This window comes from Eublepharis macularius, chromosome 1 (assembly GCF_028583425.1).
Source record: "Eublepharis macularius isolate TG4126 chromosome 1, MPM_Emac_v1.0, whole genome shotgun sequence".
NCBI classification, from domain to species: domain Eukaryota; kingdom Metazoa; phylum Chordata; class Lepidosauria; order Squamata; family Eublepharidae; genus Eublepharis; species Eublepharis macularius.
In genome coordinates, this window is record NC_072790.1 from 246,868,818 (window position 1) to 246,889,639 (window position 20,822).

Sequence of the window (20,822 nt, forward strand, 5' to 3'; positions counted from 1 at the left end):
CTCATCAGGAAGCGGGTTTCCCTTATTGATTTCTAAGCATAGCATAGCATAGCATTATCTGAATACAGGTGTGATTTTCTTTGTGGCAAGCTTTACTTGGGCCATTTCCAGATGGCTTACCTGCACCCGGGACGTCGCGCCACGTTTCGGATCTTGCTGGGGAAAACGCAAAATATTGTGTTTTCTCGCACGAGAAAATGCGATATTTCGCTTTTTCCCCGGCATGATCCGAAATGTGGCGTGACGTCCTGGGTGCAGGTAAGACGTCTGGAAACGGCCTTGGTAAGCATATCTATTGCCCTGAGCTATTCCCTGCATGTCATGTGTTTTCAGAGTTAGCTCTTTGCATACTACAGTAGTACCTGAGAATATCATATACTTGCATAAGGATAGTAAAGGCACATAAAATATTCCAGTTCATAGAATTAATTTCCATCAATAGCATAAGCTACAAATCTGACAAAGAGAGCTGAGGTTCTCGAAAGCTTATGCTGCAGATAAGTTGGTTAATCTTAAAGGTGCTACTGGACTCTTTACTATTTTGCAACTACAGACTAACACAGCTAACTCTTCTGGATCAACAGCTCCGGTGTCCTTTGTAGAAAAAGAGGGCTTCACAAACCAGTTCATGTCTGTAAGGCTGACAAATCTTTCAATGATACTTTGGAAGTCCTCTGCAGTTCCAAAATTGTGGAAAGAATTCCAAAGTTTCATCTTTTGGGAGGGATTGGGAGGGAAGGGCATGAATCGTCCACGATTTTTTTTTTAAGGAATTGACTGGAGAAGAGTCAGTATAAGAATATAAGTATACTCGAGTTTTCAATTAAGCCTTATTGCTATTTTGCAGTAATGTAGATATGAAATTCCTTGGACCAGCCAAACTTACCTGCTTCTCTGAGGAGTAGGAAGGAATGAGAAGGAAGAAGGCGAAGGTGTTGGAAGACTGGAGCGAGAGGAAGGCTTTTATACTCTGTCTCTGGCCGTTTTGCTGGTTGGGAGACACCCCTTTGCTCACGAGATCTTAATCAGCCACAATGCAAATCTGCTGGATTCATCACATCCAAAATTATTTTAATCATAGGAACAAATTATGGGTCATTAGATCTCCATAAAACCATCATCTCTTTGTTTGGTATCATCTGGGGCCGGCTAAACTCAGATTTCATCCCCTTCTTCAGGGGCGTGGTTCATAACTGTAATGAAAAATTGATTTTGTGTTACATTCAATGGTATCCCCACTTCAGTGATTTATACTGAAGTGGGGATACCAATTTATCCAAACCAGAGATCTTCTTTTTTAGAAAGAGGCAAAAAGAAATCTTTCTCAAGAACATGGATGAAAGTCTAATTTTTAATTTATCCTCTCGGGTCTTGAGCCATTCGGAAACTGCAGTCCTTAATAAGGGACTGGGATTTGTGCCCACCCCATTATATCAACCACTTCAAACAAGGGTAGACTTATTCAAGCTGGTTCGTCAAATTAAACTTAAAAAAAATTTTAGATCCCAAACGGAGCCTACACCTAGTGTGGGATTTGAATTGCCAAAGAAATTAAAGGGTCCATCATCATTTCTACCACCTGTAACTGACCATCGTATAGAAATGTTTGAACACATGATTCTTAAGGAACTTCTTCAACTAGAGAGCAAACCACCCAGGACTTGGCAAAACTTATCACGCCTGGAGAGACAGGCTCTTAAGAATCTGCAAATGGACTCCAACATAATAATTAAATCTGCCGATAAGGGTGGGGGTATTGTTCTTATGGATAGGGAAATGTATGTAACGGAAGTATATAAACAACTCCAGGATACCTCTTTTTATACACCGCTTTCATCTGATCCAACTAACCAAATTAAGGAATTGATCAAAATTGTTTTAGATGAAGCAAGGGAGATGGGAGAAATTAATGATGCAATATATAAATCTTTACAGGTTGCCTCTCCTAGGGTTCCAGTATTTTATATACTGCCTAAAATTCATAAAAAAGTTTTTCCCCCACCCGGCAGACCAATTATTTCGGGGTGTGGCTCCATTTTGGAACCTTTAGCGATTTTGTTAGACTCAATTCTACAACCAGCAGTCACAGAAATTGATGGTCTATTGCATGACACACGGGACTTTATTAAAAAGATTGAGAATATTCAGTTGGAAGAAGATACTATATTCCTAACAATGGATGTTAATTCCCTTTATACCATCATTCCACATCAAGAAGCACGTGAGGTGGTAGAGGAAACCCTTGGAAACCTAACAGAACACTACTTTCCATCACCGTTTCTATTACAACTACTTGACTTGGTATTGGAGAAAAATTATTTTTGCTTTGAAGAAAATTTTTTTTCCAGAAGAAAGGTGTAGCCATGGGATCTTCTGTGGCACCATGTATTGCAAACCTGTTTATGGCCCGTTGGGAGAGAACATTCATTTTAAATGACACTAATCCCTTTAGGAACAACATTTGCTTCTTTTGTAGATACCTTGACGATTTATACTTTTTATTTAAGGGTGAAGCCCAAATACAGGATTTTTGTGATTGGCTCAATAATCAAGATCCAAATGTTAAGTTCACCTGGCGTTCTGACTACTTTGGAATTAATTTTCTTGATGTTGTTACGTTTAGAGACTCCAGTAATAAGATAAAAGTTAGAACATACACGAAGGAAACGGACCGGAATTCTTATCTGGAATTTAGCTCATTCCATCCTCGACATTTGAGAGAAAACATCCCCTACGGTCCATTTTTACGTATTAAACGGAATTCCACCACGACCACGGATTTTGATAGGGACAGCAAACAATTGGGACAAGCCTTCCTGAACAGGAATTATCCACCTCAAATTATCTCTAATGCATTAATTCGAGCTAAAACTAAAGACCGAGCTGAACTTTTTCAAACCTGTTCAGGACAGTTGGATTCAGACATCCGATGGGCTTTGGACTATACACCTTTAACGGACCAAATTAAGAGAATCGTTAACCGACACTGGCACTTGATCCAAGATATTGAAGGCTGTGAAAAAAGACCACTCTGCGGACTCCGCAGATCAAAAAGCCTAAGGGATGTCCTGATACGTGCTAAAATGCGATCTGCCCCACAACAATCATCATTACCCGTTGGTAATTATAAATGTGGACGTTGTAGCATATGTAAGCTAATGCAGGAGGGAAGGGAAATTTCAGTCAAGGATCGGAGGATACCAATCAAACATTTTGCATCATGTTATACATCATGGGTGATATACCTGATAGAATGCCCTTGCAGTCTGGTTTATGTTGGTTGTACAGTAAGACCATTAAAAACAAGGATATTAGAACACATCTCTAGGATTAGACATAAAGTGCTGGAGGCACCAATAGTTTCCCATTTTCTTGAATATCATCATGAGGAAACCTCCTTTAAAGTTTCGGTACTGGAAGTTTTAATGAAGGGTCAGCTAAATCAAAACAACTTATTAAAAAGGGAGGCATATTGGATTGTGACTCTACAGTCAATTAGACCTTATGGCCTGAACACTGAGTTATTGTTAAACTGTTTTCTCTAATGAGATACTCTACTTTAAAGTAAGTTAAACACACAGTAGATGTTATTTAAACTCAGTATGGCCAATTAGATGACGCGCAGGAGAATATACAACTGCTGCCGTCCAGGTGCTGGGGGAAAAACAAGCGTCTTTGCCAATTGAAATTGAATAATAGTGAATGGAACAGGTCTGTCTTTTACAATGTAGTGTAAATTTATTTGGTTGTGATGCCTTGTCATGGGTTTATGGATTTAAAAAAAGGACTTTTGGCATTCTGTAACACTGTATAAAAGACTTACATTGCTGTTTTGTAATACATTTTCTTATGGATACTGTATAAATCACTGAAGTGGGGATACCATTGAATGTAACACAAAATCAATTTTTCATTACAGTTATGAACCACGCGCCTGAAGAAGGGGACGAAATCTGAATTTAGCCGGCCCCAGATTGGGCGTGGCTAATTTCTTATTTGCTTTGGAACCTGTTCCACCTGGTAATTTTTCATTTAAGAAGACTTTGTGAAGATTCTGCTGTTCCTCGTGGCCAAAGAACACACATATATACACGATGAAATCAAAAAGAGTCCAGTAGCACCTTTAAGACTAACCAATTTTATTTTAGCATAGGCTTTCGAGAATCAAGTTCTCTTCGTCTGACGAAGAGAACTTGATTCTCGAAAGCTTATGCTAAAATAAAATTGGTTAGTCTTAAAGGTGCTACTGGACTCTTTTTGATTTTGCTACCACAGACTAACACAAAAACAACCAAACCGGGACTCAACAATCTTTGGAGCCGAAATATACTTAAATTTTTGTGTTATAAAGTGCGAAAAGTGCAATAAATACAAACATAAATACAAATTACATTATACAAAATTTTGAAGTGCCATGATACAAAGTCCAAGCATATATACATATATCACAATGTTTCTGTTGTCCGGAATCGTCAGAAAATTTTTTTTTTTTTTTTGGAAAAATTTTTATAAAGTGCTAGTTGCCAGTTGCCAGTGCATCAAAGGGAGCCGGTAGGTAGGGAGTTGTGCACCGTACTTATATATTCACAGGGGGTGGCTATGGGATGCGCGGCTGCGCCTAGCATCGCGAATATCTTTATGTCCGCCTTGGAGAGTAAATGGGTGTTTGATGCTAAGAAGAACCCCTTTAAAGATCTAATTATATTGTACAGGCGATACATAGATGACATCATAATCCTACTGAAAAGAGACGTTGCTGAAGATTTAGGGAGGTGGTTTAACTCCCTCCACCCTGATATTGAATTCACATGGACTGGTAGCACCAGTAGCCTACACTATTTAGATGTTACCATTTATCGGGAAAGAGATAACAAACTGGCAGTGCGCCCCTTCAGGAAGCAGACGGACCGGTGCTCTTATTTGCATTATCAGTCTTTCCATCCAAGGGGTTTAAGGGACAACATCCCCCTGGGTCAATTTTTACGGCTGAAGCGGAATTCCACCAACCCTTGCTTTTATGAATCTAGTGGCCGTAAACTGAAAGAAAATTTTAGAGCGAGGGGATACCCCCAGCACACGATTGAACGAGCTATACAACGTGCTGATACTACTAATAGGGCAGATTTATTAGTATCTAAGCCACCAAGGATGGATGATAAAATAAAATGGGGTCTTGAATATACTATTTTAGCCCCAAATATAATATCAATTATTAAGCAACACTGGCACATTATTAGTGGTGTCCGTGGCTGTGAAGCAGGGCTAGCGGTAGGCTACAGACGCACACGGTCCATTGGGGACATAGTCATGAGATCAGAGTTTTCTAACAATCCACCAGGCGGCACTTTGCCAAAAGGCCATTTTACATGCGGCTCGTGCAGTGTGTGTAACCTTATGGTTAAAATACAGCAAATACTACCTAATCATTTTTCACATGGATTTTCTAACTGCAAGTCCATAAATGTGATATATGGTATTCAGTGCCCGTGCCCCCTATTATATATAGGGAGCACAACTCGCCCTTTAAGGATAAGGATCCAAGAACATCAATCTAGGATCAGAAATCAGGTCTGGGAGGCTCCCCTTGTTAACCACTTTCATGTAGAGAAACACTCACATAATGATCTTAAGGTTTCTGTAATAGAGCAACTTGATCGCCCCTTTGCTACAGACATGGTTAAATTGCTGCTCCAATTAGAATCTAAATGGATTTTCCGACTAAACACCCTGTCACCTCATGGTCTGAACTCGGAAATTAACTTTTCCTGCTTTCTATAGTTTCCCCATTCACGGATAGGCAAGTTACTGTAAGTTTTTGAGAATTCTGTAAAAACCATCCTCTTGTTACGACTGGCCCCTCCTCTTTTTTGATTATTTTAACTCGTGGTCCATTTCATCTATCACATGTCCGTGGAATGTATGGAGTGGTAGGAGAGTATGCCTTGTGCTTGTAACATACTGTAAGTGATATTGCCTTTTTTATTTTTATTTCTCATTTTATTGTATTGTTGCTAGACATTTATAATTAATTTTTTCTTACAGTATGACCAGTCCGAATCGCCTTAAGCCCAAGAGGAAGTGAGTCTTAGTACTCACGAAACGGGTTAATGATATTTGCAAGCAAACCCCCGTCGGCGTTCGTCTAATTGCATTCATGTTTATGGACTGTGAATATATAAGTACGGTGCACAACTCCCTACCTACCGGCTCCCTTTGATGCACTGGCAACTGGCAACTAGCACTTTATAAAAAATTTTCCAAAAAAAAAAAAAAAATTTTTTCTGACGATTCCGGACAACAGAAACATTGTGATATATGTATATATGCTTGGACTTTGTATCATGGCACTTCAAAATTTTGTATAATGTAATTTGTATTTATGTTTGTATTTATTGCACTTTTCGCACTTTATAACACAAAAATTTAAGTATATTTCGGCTCCAAAGATTGTTGAGTCCCGGTTTGGTTGTTTTTGTTCATATTGGTACCGGGGCCGCCCGTTGTTGTTTACCACAGACTAACACGGCTAACTTCTCTGCATCTATATACACGATGGAAACCCTGGACTAACTTTATTGAATAGCTCATATATGCTTTATAATATTGAGTAGTAAATGTATTAATATTTTTGACTGTGATCAATAGCATTGAATAGTAAATGCATTAATATATTTGATTGTGATTATATATTCAAATGGGTTTTGAATAGTGGCTCCTGTGAGTCTTTTCTCTCTTTATATACAGTTTTGAACTGGAGCAGCCTCTTTCTTTTCTTTGCGGTATTAGAAGTGGAGCAGGTAACAATGCCCTCCCCTGTCTTAACCCAGCTGGTATTAGTGGTGGAGCAGGTGGCAATGCTCACTCCCTGCCATCACCCATTTCGGATCAGAGCAGGTGGCAATGCCCACCTCGCACCTTCATCTGGCTGGGATCAGGCACAGAGCAGGAGGCAATGCCTTTCTTCCCTTCACCCAGCTGGGATAAGGAGCAGAGCAGGTGGCAATGCCCACCCTATCTTCACCCTGGTAGAGTCAGGAGCCAAGCATGCAGGCATGTCTGCCCCCCCAACCTGCCGGATTCAGGAGCAGAGCAGATGGCAATGCCCACACCCCTCCACCCAGCTGGGATCAGGAGCAGAGCAGGTAGTAAAACTCACCGCACACCTTCACCTGTCAGGATCAGGTGCAGAGTAGGTGGCAATACCTGTTCCTCCCTTCGCCCAGCTAGAAGCAGGTGGCTATGCCAACCCCTGTTCACCCAGTTAGGATCAGGCTCGGAGCAGGTGACAATGCCTTCCAGCATTCACCCAGCCGTAGTCAGGTGCAGAACAGGTGACAATGCCCCCCTCTTTACCCAGCATGTATCAGGCATGGAGCAGGTCACAAAGCCCACCATCCCTTCACGTGGCCGAGATCAGGCAGATCAGGTATGGAGCAAATTACAATGCCCACCCCCCTCCTTCACCAGCTGTAACCAGTGACAGAGGAGAAGTGAATGCTTGCCTGCCCAAACTTCCCTTTCTAGTGTCTGTTGTATTTTTTCCCCACAACGGGCTATGTTGCTAGTTGTAGCATAAGCTTTCAAGAGCCACAGCTCTCTTTGTCAGATGAGAACTGAAATGGGGCAGGAAGGGGCATGGAGCTAGTGTCATCCACTCACAAATACACAAACAAGGACACAGTTGTGGAACAATCCAGACTTTAATCATCTGAAATTCATGAAGAGGTCCTTGAGAGGGAATTCTGTCATTTTTGTGCCATGACTGAATTCACACATTGGACAACCAGAGCACCGCGTGTAGAGCATAGAGTCTTCCCCGTGCCTCAGCACTTGTATTCAAAGGTTTCCTGCCTCTGAATGTGGTGACTATATTTAATAAGCATAATTAATTACCACTGATGGACCTATCCTACATAAAATTGCCTAATATACTTTTACGGCTTTCTAAATTAGCGACCATTATTGTAACATGAGTTCCTTGCTGTTGACTCAGGAAAAATTTCCGGAACAGGAAAAAATGTACAATGAAAAGCAAAGGGTGTTCCATAAGCCTTCGGCCCAATACGTATGAGCTTCTTAAATTAATTTTGGATGTAATGAAACCAGCAGGCTTTGATGATGGCTAATTAAGAACGCATGAGCCAAAGGGTGCCTGTAAAGTACTGTATAAAAGCCCTCATCTCTTTCCAGTCTTCTAACAGACTCACTTCTCATCTTCACTTGCTGTTCTACTCCTCAGAGAAGCGGGTAAGTTTTGCTTGTCCACATTGATTCGTGCTTTCTGAACACAGCTTTATTAAGAACAGTAGTGAACTTGCACAAATATATTGTAATGCATTATCTTCGTGATGATCAAAAACTGATTTAAAAATAACTCATTGTATCTCAGCTGAATTCAGGAGCTAGTTCACATATTTTGCTTTCTCCAATATGGCTTTGTTACATTTTAGACTTTAACTGAAATAGTGGCTGGATCCAGCCACCATCCAAGTAGCAATCTTTCAGCCCCAGAAGTGTTCATTCAAATGAAGTGGCTCTTCCTTCAGTGGCTTCCTTCAGTGGTAACTTGGGTACACTCATGTTAGGTTTTCCTGTGGTACCTTTTTTATATGCTCTGGGGTCTACTATTTCCAGTCCATTCACCTGTGTTATAGCCTTTATTATGGATGTTAACTACTTCTCTGTGTTATTTGCTCTTTGCTTATATATGGAGCCTCCCCGTATTTCTTGTGCCTAATATTATTTCTCTTCCTTCCTGCCTCCTTTCAGACTCATCTCCATCACTCAGACATGGCTTATTGTGGACCTACCTGCGCCATTCCATCCTGTGCCTCCTCTCCAGTTGTTGGTTTAGGATCAGCAGGTCTTGGCTACAGTGGTCTCCATGGCCCCGGGTATGGCTACAGCTATGGTGGATGGCCGACAACCTCAGAAAATCTTGGTACCCTTCCAGGGATTGTTCCTAAATTTATCAACCAGATCCCTGCAGCAGAGGTTGTGATTCAGCCACCTCCCATTTTAGTGACCCTCCCAGGACCCATCCTCTCTGCTAGCTGTGAACCGGTGTCTGTGGGAGGCAACACTCCTTGCGCTATTAGCGGTGGATATAGCAAAGGTCTCTATGGTGGATATGGGAAAGGTTTCTATGGCCCTGGACTTCCTGGGAAACATTTTAGGCGCAGGGGAAGTCTCTGCTTACCCCCTTGCTGAATTCTCACACATGGCTTACAATTTTTAAAAAGGAAAAATATAAAGATCTACGGTAGAACAGGATGGCCTGGTTCTAAATATGCTGCAAATGGAGTTGGCAATTGGGGATCTTAATTTCTCAAAGTCAGGCCCAGATGTATCTTCTTTGCATCTCTTTCTAATGTAAAAATCTGATATTGTTCTAAAAATTTCAACCATCACATTTTATGTCTTCAAAAGAAGAAATCTATGCTTTGTTGTCTTCAAAAATGCTTTGTGGAAAACTGTCCACTGAAATACTTACATTTTTATTCCTAATAAAACTCATTCTGCATCATAATGTTACATTTCTAGTTTTCATTTCACCTATGAATATCCAAATCGTCTTGCTGGATCAGACAAAGGTGCACCTAGTCCAAGATTATGCTTCCACCTATGTACCTCTAGAAATCTCAAATTTGGGTGGACCTTTGGAGGAAGCTTTCAGTATTTATGAGGTGGACATTCAGTGGACACTGTTAGACCGATGTAGAGTTGAATTGTTCTTTTTACCCCCAAGGGATCCCAGACTTTACAATTGCCTGCTACTTCAGACTTTAATGATTTGTGAAATTGTTGTTGGTATTTGCACTTCTATTTTGCTGCACTGGTGATCTTTTCAGCCAGAAAATCATTGCCCAAGAAACAGTTGCGTCTAGGCCTAACTCCGGAATAACATGAATCACAACTACATCACTTTTTCAGTTCCATGGGCTGTCATGGTAACCACAACCCCCAGGATTACATTTCACTAATTTCCCTTTCCTATTTGTCTTCCTGTTTCTCACTGAAAAGAGCATCTAAAATGAAGTCAACTTTTCACTCATTTTGTATCATAAGTCTGACCCTTTCCATCATGCTAAGATGTATTCTTTTTGTCTGAAAGCTCCCAACATTGGGTGTTTGTGTGTGTGTGTGGTTTTGTTTTGTTTTTTAATATATTTTATTTACATTATTTATAGTCTGCCTTTCTCACTGAGACTCAAGGTGGGTTACATTGCCACCCCAGTCGGAATGAAGAGGCAGACACAGGAGTTGGAACTAAAGGGCCACTTTATTAATATAACATCAACCATTAAATATGGCAAGGGCAAATTAGCGGTACAGGTCACCCCTGGACTACCGCCTTGACCTGTCTGGGCGAGCCCCACAGCCTCGGGTAGGAGCCATCCATCTAATGGCTTTTCCCCGGCCAGCCAGGCAAAATGGTTCCCCCCTTCAAGCTCCTAAAGCCTCAGCCGTACAGCATGAGGGAAGGACTTGCACATGGGGTTCACTGCAGGCAGTATCCAGGTGGTGGTATCCGTCACAAGCATACCATCTGCTCCTGGTAGACCCCATTTCCCCACCAATGGGGAATTGCCAAGGGGTGCTCACCAGCCCGCTCCCTTTCCCCAAACTCTCTCCTGCCAGTGACTTACAATGATGCACCACCATTGCCAATTACCTCAAACCTCTGCCTGCAGTGCAAGGTAGGCGAAAAACCACCTCTCCTATCTTGCCAATATGGGGAGAGGAGAAAAAATTCCTACCTGGCTCTGGGAACAGCAGCCGGCTAATCCCGCACGGCTACAGGGTGAGGTGGGTGGGCCGAGCATGCAGAGCAACTGCCAGCAGGGAGGGCGGAGCCATCTTCTGAAGGCTTTGTCTCCGCCCTCCCAGCCATATCCCCATATGCCTGGGAGATGCCTCTGCCTGCTTCTCCCTCCAAAGTGGCAAATTACAGTCCCCAGCTCAAGCCACTGTGTGGCAGCTGGGAGTACCACACAGTGTGAGTCAGTACAGTCAATATCAAAAACAATTTTGAAACACAGCGTGATTATATACATATAAATGTGCAAAAATTTAAAAGTAGCAGAAATCCAATGCACAGTTGAAGAAATGCTGGAACAGAGCATAAACAGTTCTGAGACTGACATATTAAACAATGTAAGAACTACCCAGTTGGATCATACATACATCTGTATGTATGGTCCAACTGGGTAGTTTCTATGGATGTATGATCCAATGGTGAAGTTCTTGGGTATTTCTTATGTTGTTTAATATGTCAGTCTCAGAATATTAGAAATTGGGCACAAAATACCAGCTCAGGATCTATCTCCGGTGGAACCTTTGCTGGTAAGGATGGACAATGTCAAAAAACCTGGGCAAAATGGGTTTCCCAAAGCCCAGGTCTCTTGCAACGCATGACAGTCAAAGGTGTAAAGAAATGGGCTAAGTTCAGGGAATTTACCTTTAGAGTCCCATCCTGCTACATTCCATGAAAGAACATGAAATTTCCCACTGCTTCTGTGTTCTGAAAGTCAGTCTTTGGCAACTTCTGTACCTCCCAAATGTCAATAAATGCTAACTTTACCGATCACCCTATGCACAGAGCCCATCTGTGGTGGAGGTTCTTCAGTGGTGGGGGTGGGAGGCAAAGGGAGGAGGAGCATACAGGGAGGACCCAGCAAGGACTGCAGGTTCACCTCTTCTGACTTATCAACATTAATCACAATAGAGGGATGCCTTAAATTGCTACCTGAGGAGACATTTGTAATGGCTGTGGCACAGCAAGAATTACAGGTGGCAAAGATCATCCTTGTTGGGGAAAAAACGGATGGCTTGGGCTCAGCAAAACCATCCAGCCTTTCTGAGTCATCCCCTGAAACGAGGTCTCAGCTAGAACCTACAGCTCTTATTAGCCACCAGCCTAGAGTATAAAACTTGCTAACTACCCACTTAATAGTTCTGCTCTACAAAGGGCAGGCTCCTCAAAGAAGCAAACGATTCTTTTTCCATTGGCTCATCCAAGTGGCTGGAGGACATACGGTTGTTTGTGTTGTTTATTTGAAAAAAAATATTTTAAATGTTATATGATTATAGCATTTTGATAGTCATTGTAATGCACAGTGTGCAATCTTTTTCTTTTCTTTTTAAAAATATTTGTTCTCCTTTCCATTTTCTTTATAGTACCCCTTTACCTATTTTAAAAATAAAATAAAATATGTATATTTTTAAAAGTGGCTGGAAGGGTGGGGAGCATATTATCTGGTCCAACTGGATCTTGAAAGGAACCAATTGCAGATGATCCCTTAAATCTTTGCTATTAAGTCTGGACTGGCCCTGCTGAGATACTAGCAAGGGGTTCGCTAGTGTGTTCTTGAAAACCAGTACTACTCTTATCCAAAAATTCCTCAAGACCTGTGAAAGCTGAAACATCATATCTGGCACTCTTCTGGAAGAGAATTATAAATAAACTATCTAATAAAAAGGAGCACTAGGTAAAATCTCAGCCTTTAATGTCAGCCCACACTTCTGGAATACCTACTCATCGGCTTAGGTGAAATATCTCAGCTTCCTTAGTGCCCCAAAAGAGCATGCCCCATCTGAACAGCTGGATTTTTAAAAGTACCAAGAATAGGTCAAAACCAACCTAGTTGAAGTAAAAGTCTTCTTGGGAAGCTTCTCTCTGAGCCAAGCTACAAGTGATGCCTGACTCAGGTTGGACACTTGTCAGCTTCCCTCAAGTTTTGATGGGAAATGTAGGCATCCTGGTCTTGCAGCTGTAATGGAGAGCCAAGCTGTAAAATCAGGACTCCTACATTTCCCATCAAAACTTGAGGTAAGCTGACAAGTGTCCAACCTGTGTAAGGCATCACTTGTAGCTTGGCTCTCTGGCTCCACCCCCCAAAAAGAAGGGGATGTTCAAGTCCAAGTAACACCAGCAGGACACTGCAGAATAGCTACGACAGAGGACAAAAGTAAAAATGCTTTAAAGTCACCACAGCAAGAAATCTCCCTCTTAATTTTGCTTGGCTATAGAATCGAGCTAATGAGAAATTTTGACCGAGAATTTAATAATTAAAGACATCTGGCCTGCCAGAATTTGTACGTATCTGAGGCCCAAAATCTCTCATGAGTTTTCCACCCCCAAGGCCAAACTACCAAATGCACTTCCAGCAGCCTGCTTGGGAGCAGTCTCGGCCATAGCCGGGAATCTCTCCGGCATCAAGGGAGAAAACCTATTTGAGAAAGTCACTGGGGAATCCAAGGAAAGGAAAGACTCCATCTTACAGGGCAATCCTAAGAAGTGCTGCTCCAGTCTAAGACCATTGATTTCAATGGTCTTAGACTGGAGTAACTACTTAGGATTGCAATGTTAGTCTGTTTTGGGCGAGGACACTCCCCAACCTAAATAACTCTGGCCTGCTTACAACCTATTAAAATTTAACAAACGATACTCTCTTATACAAAACTGAGGAACGCCCCCCCAACAGTCTCAGAGCAGATAAATCTGATCAGATCAGTTAGTTCCATTATTTCTGTTCTTTTTGTTCACTTTGTTATTTATTTAATTTATTTATTTATTTTATTTTTCACCTGCCCTCCCTGCAAATGGGCTCAGGGTGAGGTACAATATTGATTAAAATGCAACTTAAAATCAATTATAAAAACAGATAAAATACTGTGCCCCCTTTGGGGCAACCAGCGGGAGTGGACTCTCCATACCCCTTGCAGTGAGAGACCAGTGGAAGGCTCGGCAATGATGGGCTAAAATTAGCCTCCACCATATGCCTGGCAGAATATCTCTGTCTTACACGCTCGCCTAAATGATACAATATCCTGGTGGGTTTGAGTGTCCTCAGACAGAGAGTTCCACCAGGTTGAGGCCAGGACTGGAAAGGCCCTGGCCCTGGTAGAGGCCAGCTGAGCCTCCCTAGGGCCAGGGATCATCAGTAGATGTTTTCCAGTTGAATGAAGTGCTCTCTGGGGCACATACAGGGAGAGACAGTCCCTTAGGTATGCTGGCCCCAGTCCGTATAGGGCTTTATAGGTCAAAACCAACACCTTGAACTGGATCCGGAATTCTACTGGGAGCCAGTGAAGCTGCTGCAAGATAGGTGTAATGTGTGTCCTACATGAAGCTCCAGTTAGGACACATGCAGCAGCATTCTGGACCCATTGAAGTTTCCAAATCAAGCCCAAGGGCAGACCTGTGTAGAGCTTAATCACAGGGAACCAGGTCAAAAAATACACCTCCTTGTTCCTGTCTTCAATCCTCTTCACTTTCCTCTTCCTTTAATGATCCATTGGACCTCAATCTTCCATGGTAATTTGCAGTCTCCAAACACCGGAGGGCATGGAAATCATCAGGTGGAGACAGGCTCAGCTAGAACCTTGCCAGTAAAATTGCGAAATTCTGTGTTTTGAACAGGGTATGTGGCTGCCACCCCTAAGACTCACTTTCTGGGATCTTATCTCATCCTTCACTCCTTGGAGGCAGAACAAGGAGAGAATCGGGTGCTGGCATTGCTCCAGTCAAGGCAAGTGTTTTATTTATTACCTTTTTAGCTGGCTGTGCTGGAGGCTGGTGTCCAGTTGGAAGCAGAGCTGGAGTTGTAAATGCCAATTGACTTGCATTAAATGCAGTCAAGAGACGCACCTACTCTAAGAATGCAAAATAGAAGTGAAATCACACAAGTTGGGAAAACGCAAGCCTAAATTAAACAAGTCAAAAGAGTCAAATCAATACATTATGGAGAAAAGCTCTCCTATGAAGTAAGCACAATGAAATCACAGTCGACACAATTTACAAGATATTCTCAGTACAGCAACATCAGGCAAATATCACTATCATCTAGGTGCAATTCAGGGCCAAGCTACACATGACGAATGACACTTGAACGGCAAGTGTATTTCTCCCTGTTCACTTGCCCTCCACTCAATCCACTTGCCGTTCAAGTGTCATTCGTCATGTGTAGCTTGGCCCTCAGTTACAACCAGGAAGACATCCCCCGGGTAAGTTTCCACAAATGAATGTAAGATAAGTCTCAGAAAAGTCCTTATATAAATATGTACAATTTGATATTTTTAATGCAGGTGGAGGCAGAGGACCAAATGCAAGCCCACATCGCCCTACATGCAGTGCCGGCTTGAATCTGATGTTTCATCAGATGACCTCTTCAGGGGCAATAAACATCCACCATACTATGAAGAATATTAAAAACTAATAAATATGCAATAAATATTTAAAATGCAAATTGGTCTTCTTTAAATACAGTATTCAATAAGTGTAATATTCCATAAATACTTAAAGAGACTTACCCAAGGGTCATTTTGTAGAAAAAGAGCTGGAGGAACTCATTAACATAACTCATCAGCATAACTCATTAGCATATGCCATGCCCCTTGACATCACCAGAAGTGTGTCATTAGCATAACTGATTTTCATATGCCACACCCCCTGACATCACCTCTCCTGGCTGGTTTGGACCCAATCCTGGCCATTCAGGGTCAAAATTGGGCTCAAAATGACAAAAAGGTGCCCTAAATGACCCAACGTGGACATTTTGGGCCCTTTTGGGCCTGGTTTGGGGCTGAAACGACCCAGATTGGGTCAGTGCTAGGCAGGGGAGAGTTCCCCCACTCAGAATCGATCCAATCCAGGCTGTTTTGGCCCGAATCCAGGCTGAAATGGGCCCAAAATGGCTGAAAGTCAGATAGGCGGAGCCACCTGACATGTGACCTCTTCGGAGAACTGCCGGAACTGCGTTCCTGTGCGTTCCCCCTCGAAATGAGCCCTGGACTTACCCAAAAGTCAAACAGATGAATAAATCAATTGCAAGCACCAAACAGTCAAATCAGGCACAAAACAGTCAAATGAATCACATCCGGTGTCCTTGCGTAAAGTTCTTAGGTACAGGCAAGAATATAACAGCTATACAATTAAACCGACACAGAGATTTAAAGAGATCCAACAGCAATGTACACTTAAAGGATCTTCAAAACACATCACAAAAGTCATTACAGGAAAAAAGACAAATCTAGTTCACTATTTAAACCGTTGGGTTTCAAAGAGTTAAGGGTATGTGTTATGTATTGAGCTAGCTTCGAGGAGAACTAGGCTCCTAAGGTAACCAATCCTATCAGGAATTGGGATGTCAGCAACCAATTGTTATTCCTTGGACAGGAGCCAATTGCAATCAAGTAAACAGGATGTCTTTTGTTGTGTGCATGCAAATGAAGGATCCTAAAGCCCACATTCTTATTGGGTTGTTATGGATATGGGGTGGAGTTGGGAGTGTATATATTGTGGCCCCTTCGGGGCCGGTTGTTCTTCTCTTGTACAATAAACTATACTATGAGCTGAAGTCATTGCGGGGCCTACCCCAGTACTTAATAGTATGTATCCACTGTGCCTGCTTCCTGAGCAACGTTCTGGGCGAAATACACATAGGGGTATTCTGTCCTGAGAATAGTACAGTGAACTGAAAGTCGTCCTCCCAATGTTTCTGGGAGGTAAAGTGTTTCACCAGAGGAGCTTCTACAACATTTAGACGTAGGTGAGACATATGTTCCAGTAGGCGTGTTTTCAGTTGTTTAACAGTACTGCCTACATATAATTTATTACATTTGCATATCAAGGTTTTGAGGGCTAAGATTGGCTGCAGAACATCTGCCCCTCTGTTGCCTAGGGAATTCATTCTTGCTCCTTGCTCCATAGAGCAGAATAGGAGCTCTCTGCTCGACAGGCAAAGCTGCCCATCAATTTTCTAAGGGCTGCAAAAGGCTTGTGGATGCTCCCTCCATTGCATAGGGAATTGATAGATCGGCACCAGGTTGTCTGTTCTCATGGACCACGGACCAACCAACCCAAACAGACCAAAATTCATGAAAAAGGTGAATCCCACGAACTGTGTCTTCATGAACCATGAACCAGGCCAGACCATGTCTAATTTATGTCCATTTTCTGGACGGTACCCACCTCTAGTTAAGTGGTTTGGCTGCAAATCAGCACTCTACTGTTCAAATTCCACTACTGTCATGAGTTCAGTAGGTGGCCTTGGGTCAGCCACTCCTCTCAGCCCCAGTTCCCCAGTTGTATTGTGGCGATAATAATAACATTAACTTTTCACCACTCTGGGTGAGGCACTAATCTGTCTAGAAGAGCGGTATATAAGTACAGTTGTTGTTGTTGTTGTTGTTGTTAAAGGACCCTTATTAATACTTTCCCAGAGTTTCTAGAACTCCTCCTGGAAGGTCCTTAAACAGTACTTTCTTTGGTCAAGCTTTAATATGACTCTAGATGCTCTTGGTCTCACATGGCAGCTTAAGGCCAAAAGAGTATGTGTTGTATTTTTCTACACTTCTGTAGCTTCCCGGGATCCTCACCTCAAGGGGCCTCCCAATTTTGATCCCTATCATGTAGCAGCATGTGCCTTCCAATAAAAGAAGGAGTCTGCAAGAAAGCCAATATCGATGGGCAGTAAGTCCTGCTTGGGCATAACGGAATGCCAAGCAGATCATCCATCAATCATGCAAAAGCCCATCCTGAGAGAAATTAAACTGGAGGACCATCTCCTCCAGTTGCCGTGCTCAGTTCAAGGTATTGGTTATTTCATTCAAAGCTCCTCACAGCCTTGGCCCAATATACCTACGGGACCACCTCCCTCCCTATGTCCCTCCACTTGTTCACCTTTCTGGGTGGGACATTAATCTGTCTAGAAGAGTGGTATATAAGCGCAGGTATTATTATTATCATTAATTGAAATGTTGCCATGATTTCCCAGACATTTGGAGGTATTACATAAATCATGTGAATCGTTTACAGTGAATTTAATTACTGCTGCAAGGTTAACTTTTGCCAGCATTGAAAGTAGGAAAATTCTTACAATCCAGAAGTGGTTTGAGCAAATCAAGGATTTGTACTCTTTGTTTGGTCTGCCTGCTTATCAACCCAGTGAAGAAGTTGTGAAAATGGATTTGTCTTATTACTAGAGATGGGCATGAACCGCATTACAAACGTCAAAACCCCACGAAAATGGCAATCGCGCGATCATGACCCGGCGGATCGTGATCATCCATGGCCAACGATCCAGCGGTCAGGAGAGGACTGGATCATGGCGTTCAGGCTCGGTTCGGGAATCCAGACACTCAGGCACCAGCAATCTATTCCCCTGGCAACGGAGCCAGGGGAATGCCTGAGCTCTGTTTGCCCTCCTTCTGTTGCCCTGGAAACCCAAACGGAAGCCCAGCTTTCCTTGATCAGCAGGGCTTCCTTCCAACCGGAGAGCAGCAAAGCAGTTACAAGTTGGGAGAAGACAGGGGAGGGAGGGGGAAGGGGGTGTTCTGTAGCCATGGGCACTCCAATCTCATCCCTGCAAACCCTGATAGGCAGCTCTGACGGCCAAACACAGACCTCCGGCATTGCTGAATGGGATCCATGCTTATAAATAGCCATGGTCTCCCAGGCTGGGTTTCACTTTCTGCTAGCAGTGGAGTGGGTCAGAGCTCTTGCTTGCCACTTGGTAGCCTTTGGAGAAAGAGACTGAGAGAGTGCAATTGTGCTTGGCTTTGGTGAATAGGGATCTATCTCCACGGTTCGGTTCGGGAACAGGAGATGTTCGTTGCTGTTTGGGAATTCGGGATCGTGGTCTGCACTGAACCACGATCCTCTGGTTCGGTAATTTTTTTTTGGTTCGTGCCCATGTCTACTTAGTACCCTTCCATGTACTGGTTAGAAAACAATACTTCTCATGTTTGGCTGAGATATCTCTATGAAGGTGTGTTAATCGGTTTTCTTTTAATATCAGTGATAACTTTCACATGTATTGGTATATTGGAAAGTACTTTTCTGTGCTTTCTATGTTTTGGGGGGATAAAAGGGGGTGGAAATGAAAATGAAACTTATTTTTTTTAAAAGTTGTTGTTGTCTCTGTAATAATGCAGATACCACAACTGCAAAAGATGAAAACAGCCAGAGAAAAGTGGTAGGGCACTTTTGAGGACTGGGAAGGTAACACTGAAGAACCTATCTAATAACTTCATATGTCAAGTTAATTTTTTTCTTTTTTCTTTTTTTGGTAACCTGTCTTTGGGGCTATGCATTGCAGAAAATGGGGGGACGCTTGTAAATAAAAGTCATGTGGGGCAGAGTTGAAGATCTGATGTTCTAGATATAATATTTGCTCCAATAAGACCATTTTTAAAGTTTTAGGCTAAAGCAAAACCAGGAGATTAATGTCATGATAAAAAGGAAGGTTTATTCAGATTTCAAAGAAAGCATGAAGAGTCTTACAAAGAATGCTTTGAAAGTGGACAACAAACTGACATTCAGACATGAACAGCTTCTTCAAAGGAGAGAGAAAAAGAGCAAGATGGGTTTTATAGAGGAGTCTCAATGTTTAGATTAATAATGATACACGAAGCGATGTCTAGGTCTGTTTTCCGGCAGGCTGAAAGGATGCCTCCCACCACTGCTTTCGGCTGAGATGAAGGGGGTTCAACGTGCCTAGACCTAGACTTCTCTGTTCTGCCGTAGAATTCTTGACCATTCTTCTTTTCCAGTTAAATTATCCATGAGAATTTAGCAGGGAGGCAAGCTTCCTCTACGCCCCAAGCAGAGACTGCCCCTGCGGCCTGGGATGAGGCTGCCTCTGCGGGCAAAGCCGCTTCCCAAACGGCCTCCAAAATAACCAAGACCGCCAGCTCCATAAAGCCCTCTGCCGAATCCACCATAACTACCACCATAACTAACAGCGCATGGAGTGTTGCCTCCCACAGACACTGGTTCACCGGTAGCCGAGAGGATGGGTCCTGGGATGGTCACAACGGAGGCGGGTGGCTGGATCACAACTTCTGCTGGTGGGATCTGATTGATGCAGGAAGGATGGACACCTGACAGGATCCCCAGGCTAGCAGAGGGTACCCCGGATGGGAGGCCTCCATAGCCAAGCCCTGCTGATCCAAAGCCAACGACTGGAGAAGAGGCCACGGAAGGAACTGCAAAGGAAGGTCCGTAGCCATAGCCTAGACCGCGGGAGCCGCCATAGCCAAGCCCTGCTGATCCAAAGCCAACGACTGGAGAGGAGGCGCAGGATGGAATGGCATAGGATGGTCCACAATAAGCCATGTCTGAGTGATGGAGGGTGAGTCTGCAAGAACATAGCAAGGAGCAGAAATACTATTATACACAAGAAGACCACAAGTCTCGGTATGCTTCAGGCATGGGGAACAGATATTGCATATTGAATAGGAGCTATTACTGCACAACAATCAACATTACCAAGAGACGTTACCAAGGATCATGCAGCTCAGACACACAACAGAAAAGGCAATATTAGAGAAGTAGATGAATAATCTCACTGAAGTCTTATCCCAGTAGCTATGAAAGGTTTTGGACAATCCAAACTTACCGGATTCTCTGAGGAGCAGAAGGACAAGAGAAAGCTGCGAGATGAAGCTGTTGGAAGACTGGAGAGACACCAGGGCTTTTATATTGTGTTAGGGCGTTCTTTTCGGTTTAGAGACACCCTTTTACGCAAAAGAACTTAATTAGAATGCCATCAAAATCTGCTTGTTTCATCACATGCAGGCTTACTTTAATCACTCCAAAGCTGTTAAAGAAATGATTTATGCAGTCATTATCAGTCTACAATGATTAAAGTCTTGATCTTTTCATGTTCTATGAGTTGTCCCGAGGTATTTTTACTAAGGAAACAGCACTTGCATAAACACTTAACATGTAAGCCCCATTGAATATAGTAGGACTTCCATCAGAGTTGGATCCTACAAAGATGCAGTGTTTGATTCTTGTTAGTGTAAGCATTTTC

At 42.7% G+C, this 20,822-nt stretch overlaps 1 protein-coding gene across 1 annotated transcript; it reads right to left on the reverse strand.

Moving 5' to 3' along the window:
- Positions 1–19,576: 19,576 nt before the first annotated feature.
- Positions 19,577–20,437, reverse strand: LOC129325638 (shematrin-like protein 2). The gene is made up of 2 exons (XM_054973440.1): positions 20,406–20,437; positions 19,577–20,144 (listed from the first exon to the last, which is right to left on the reverse strand). Exon 2 carries the CDS (start codon positions 20,120–20,122, stop codon positions 19,577–19,579), a length of 546 nt encoding a protein of 181 aa, XP_054829415.1. The 5' UTR covers positions 20,123–20,144; positions 20,406–20,437.
- Between the last annotated feature and the right edge of the window lie 385 nt (positions 20,438–20,822).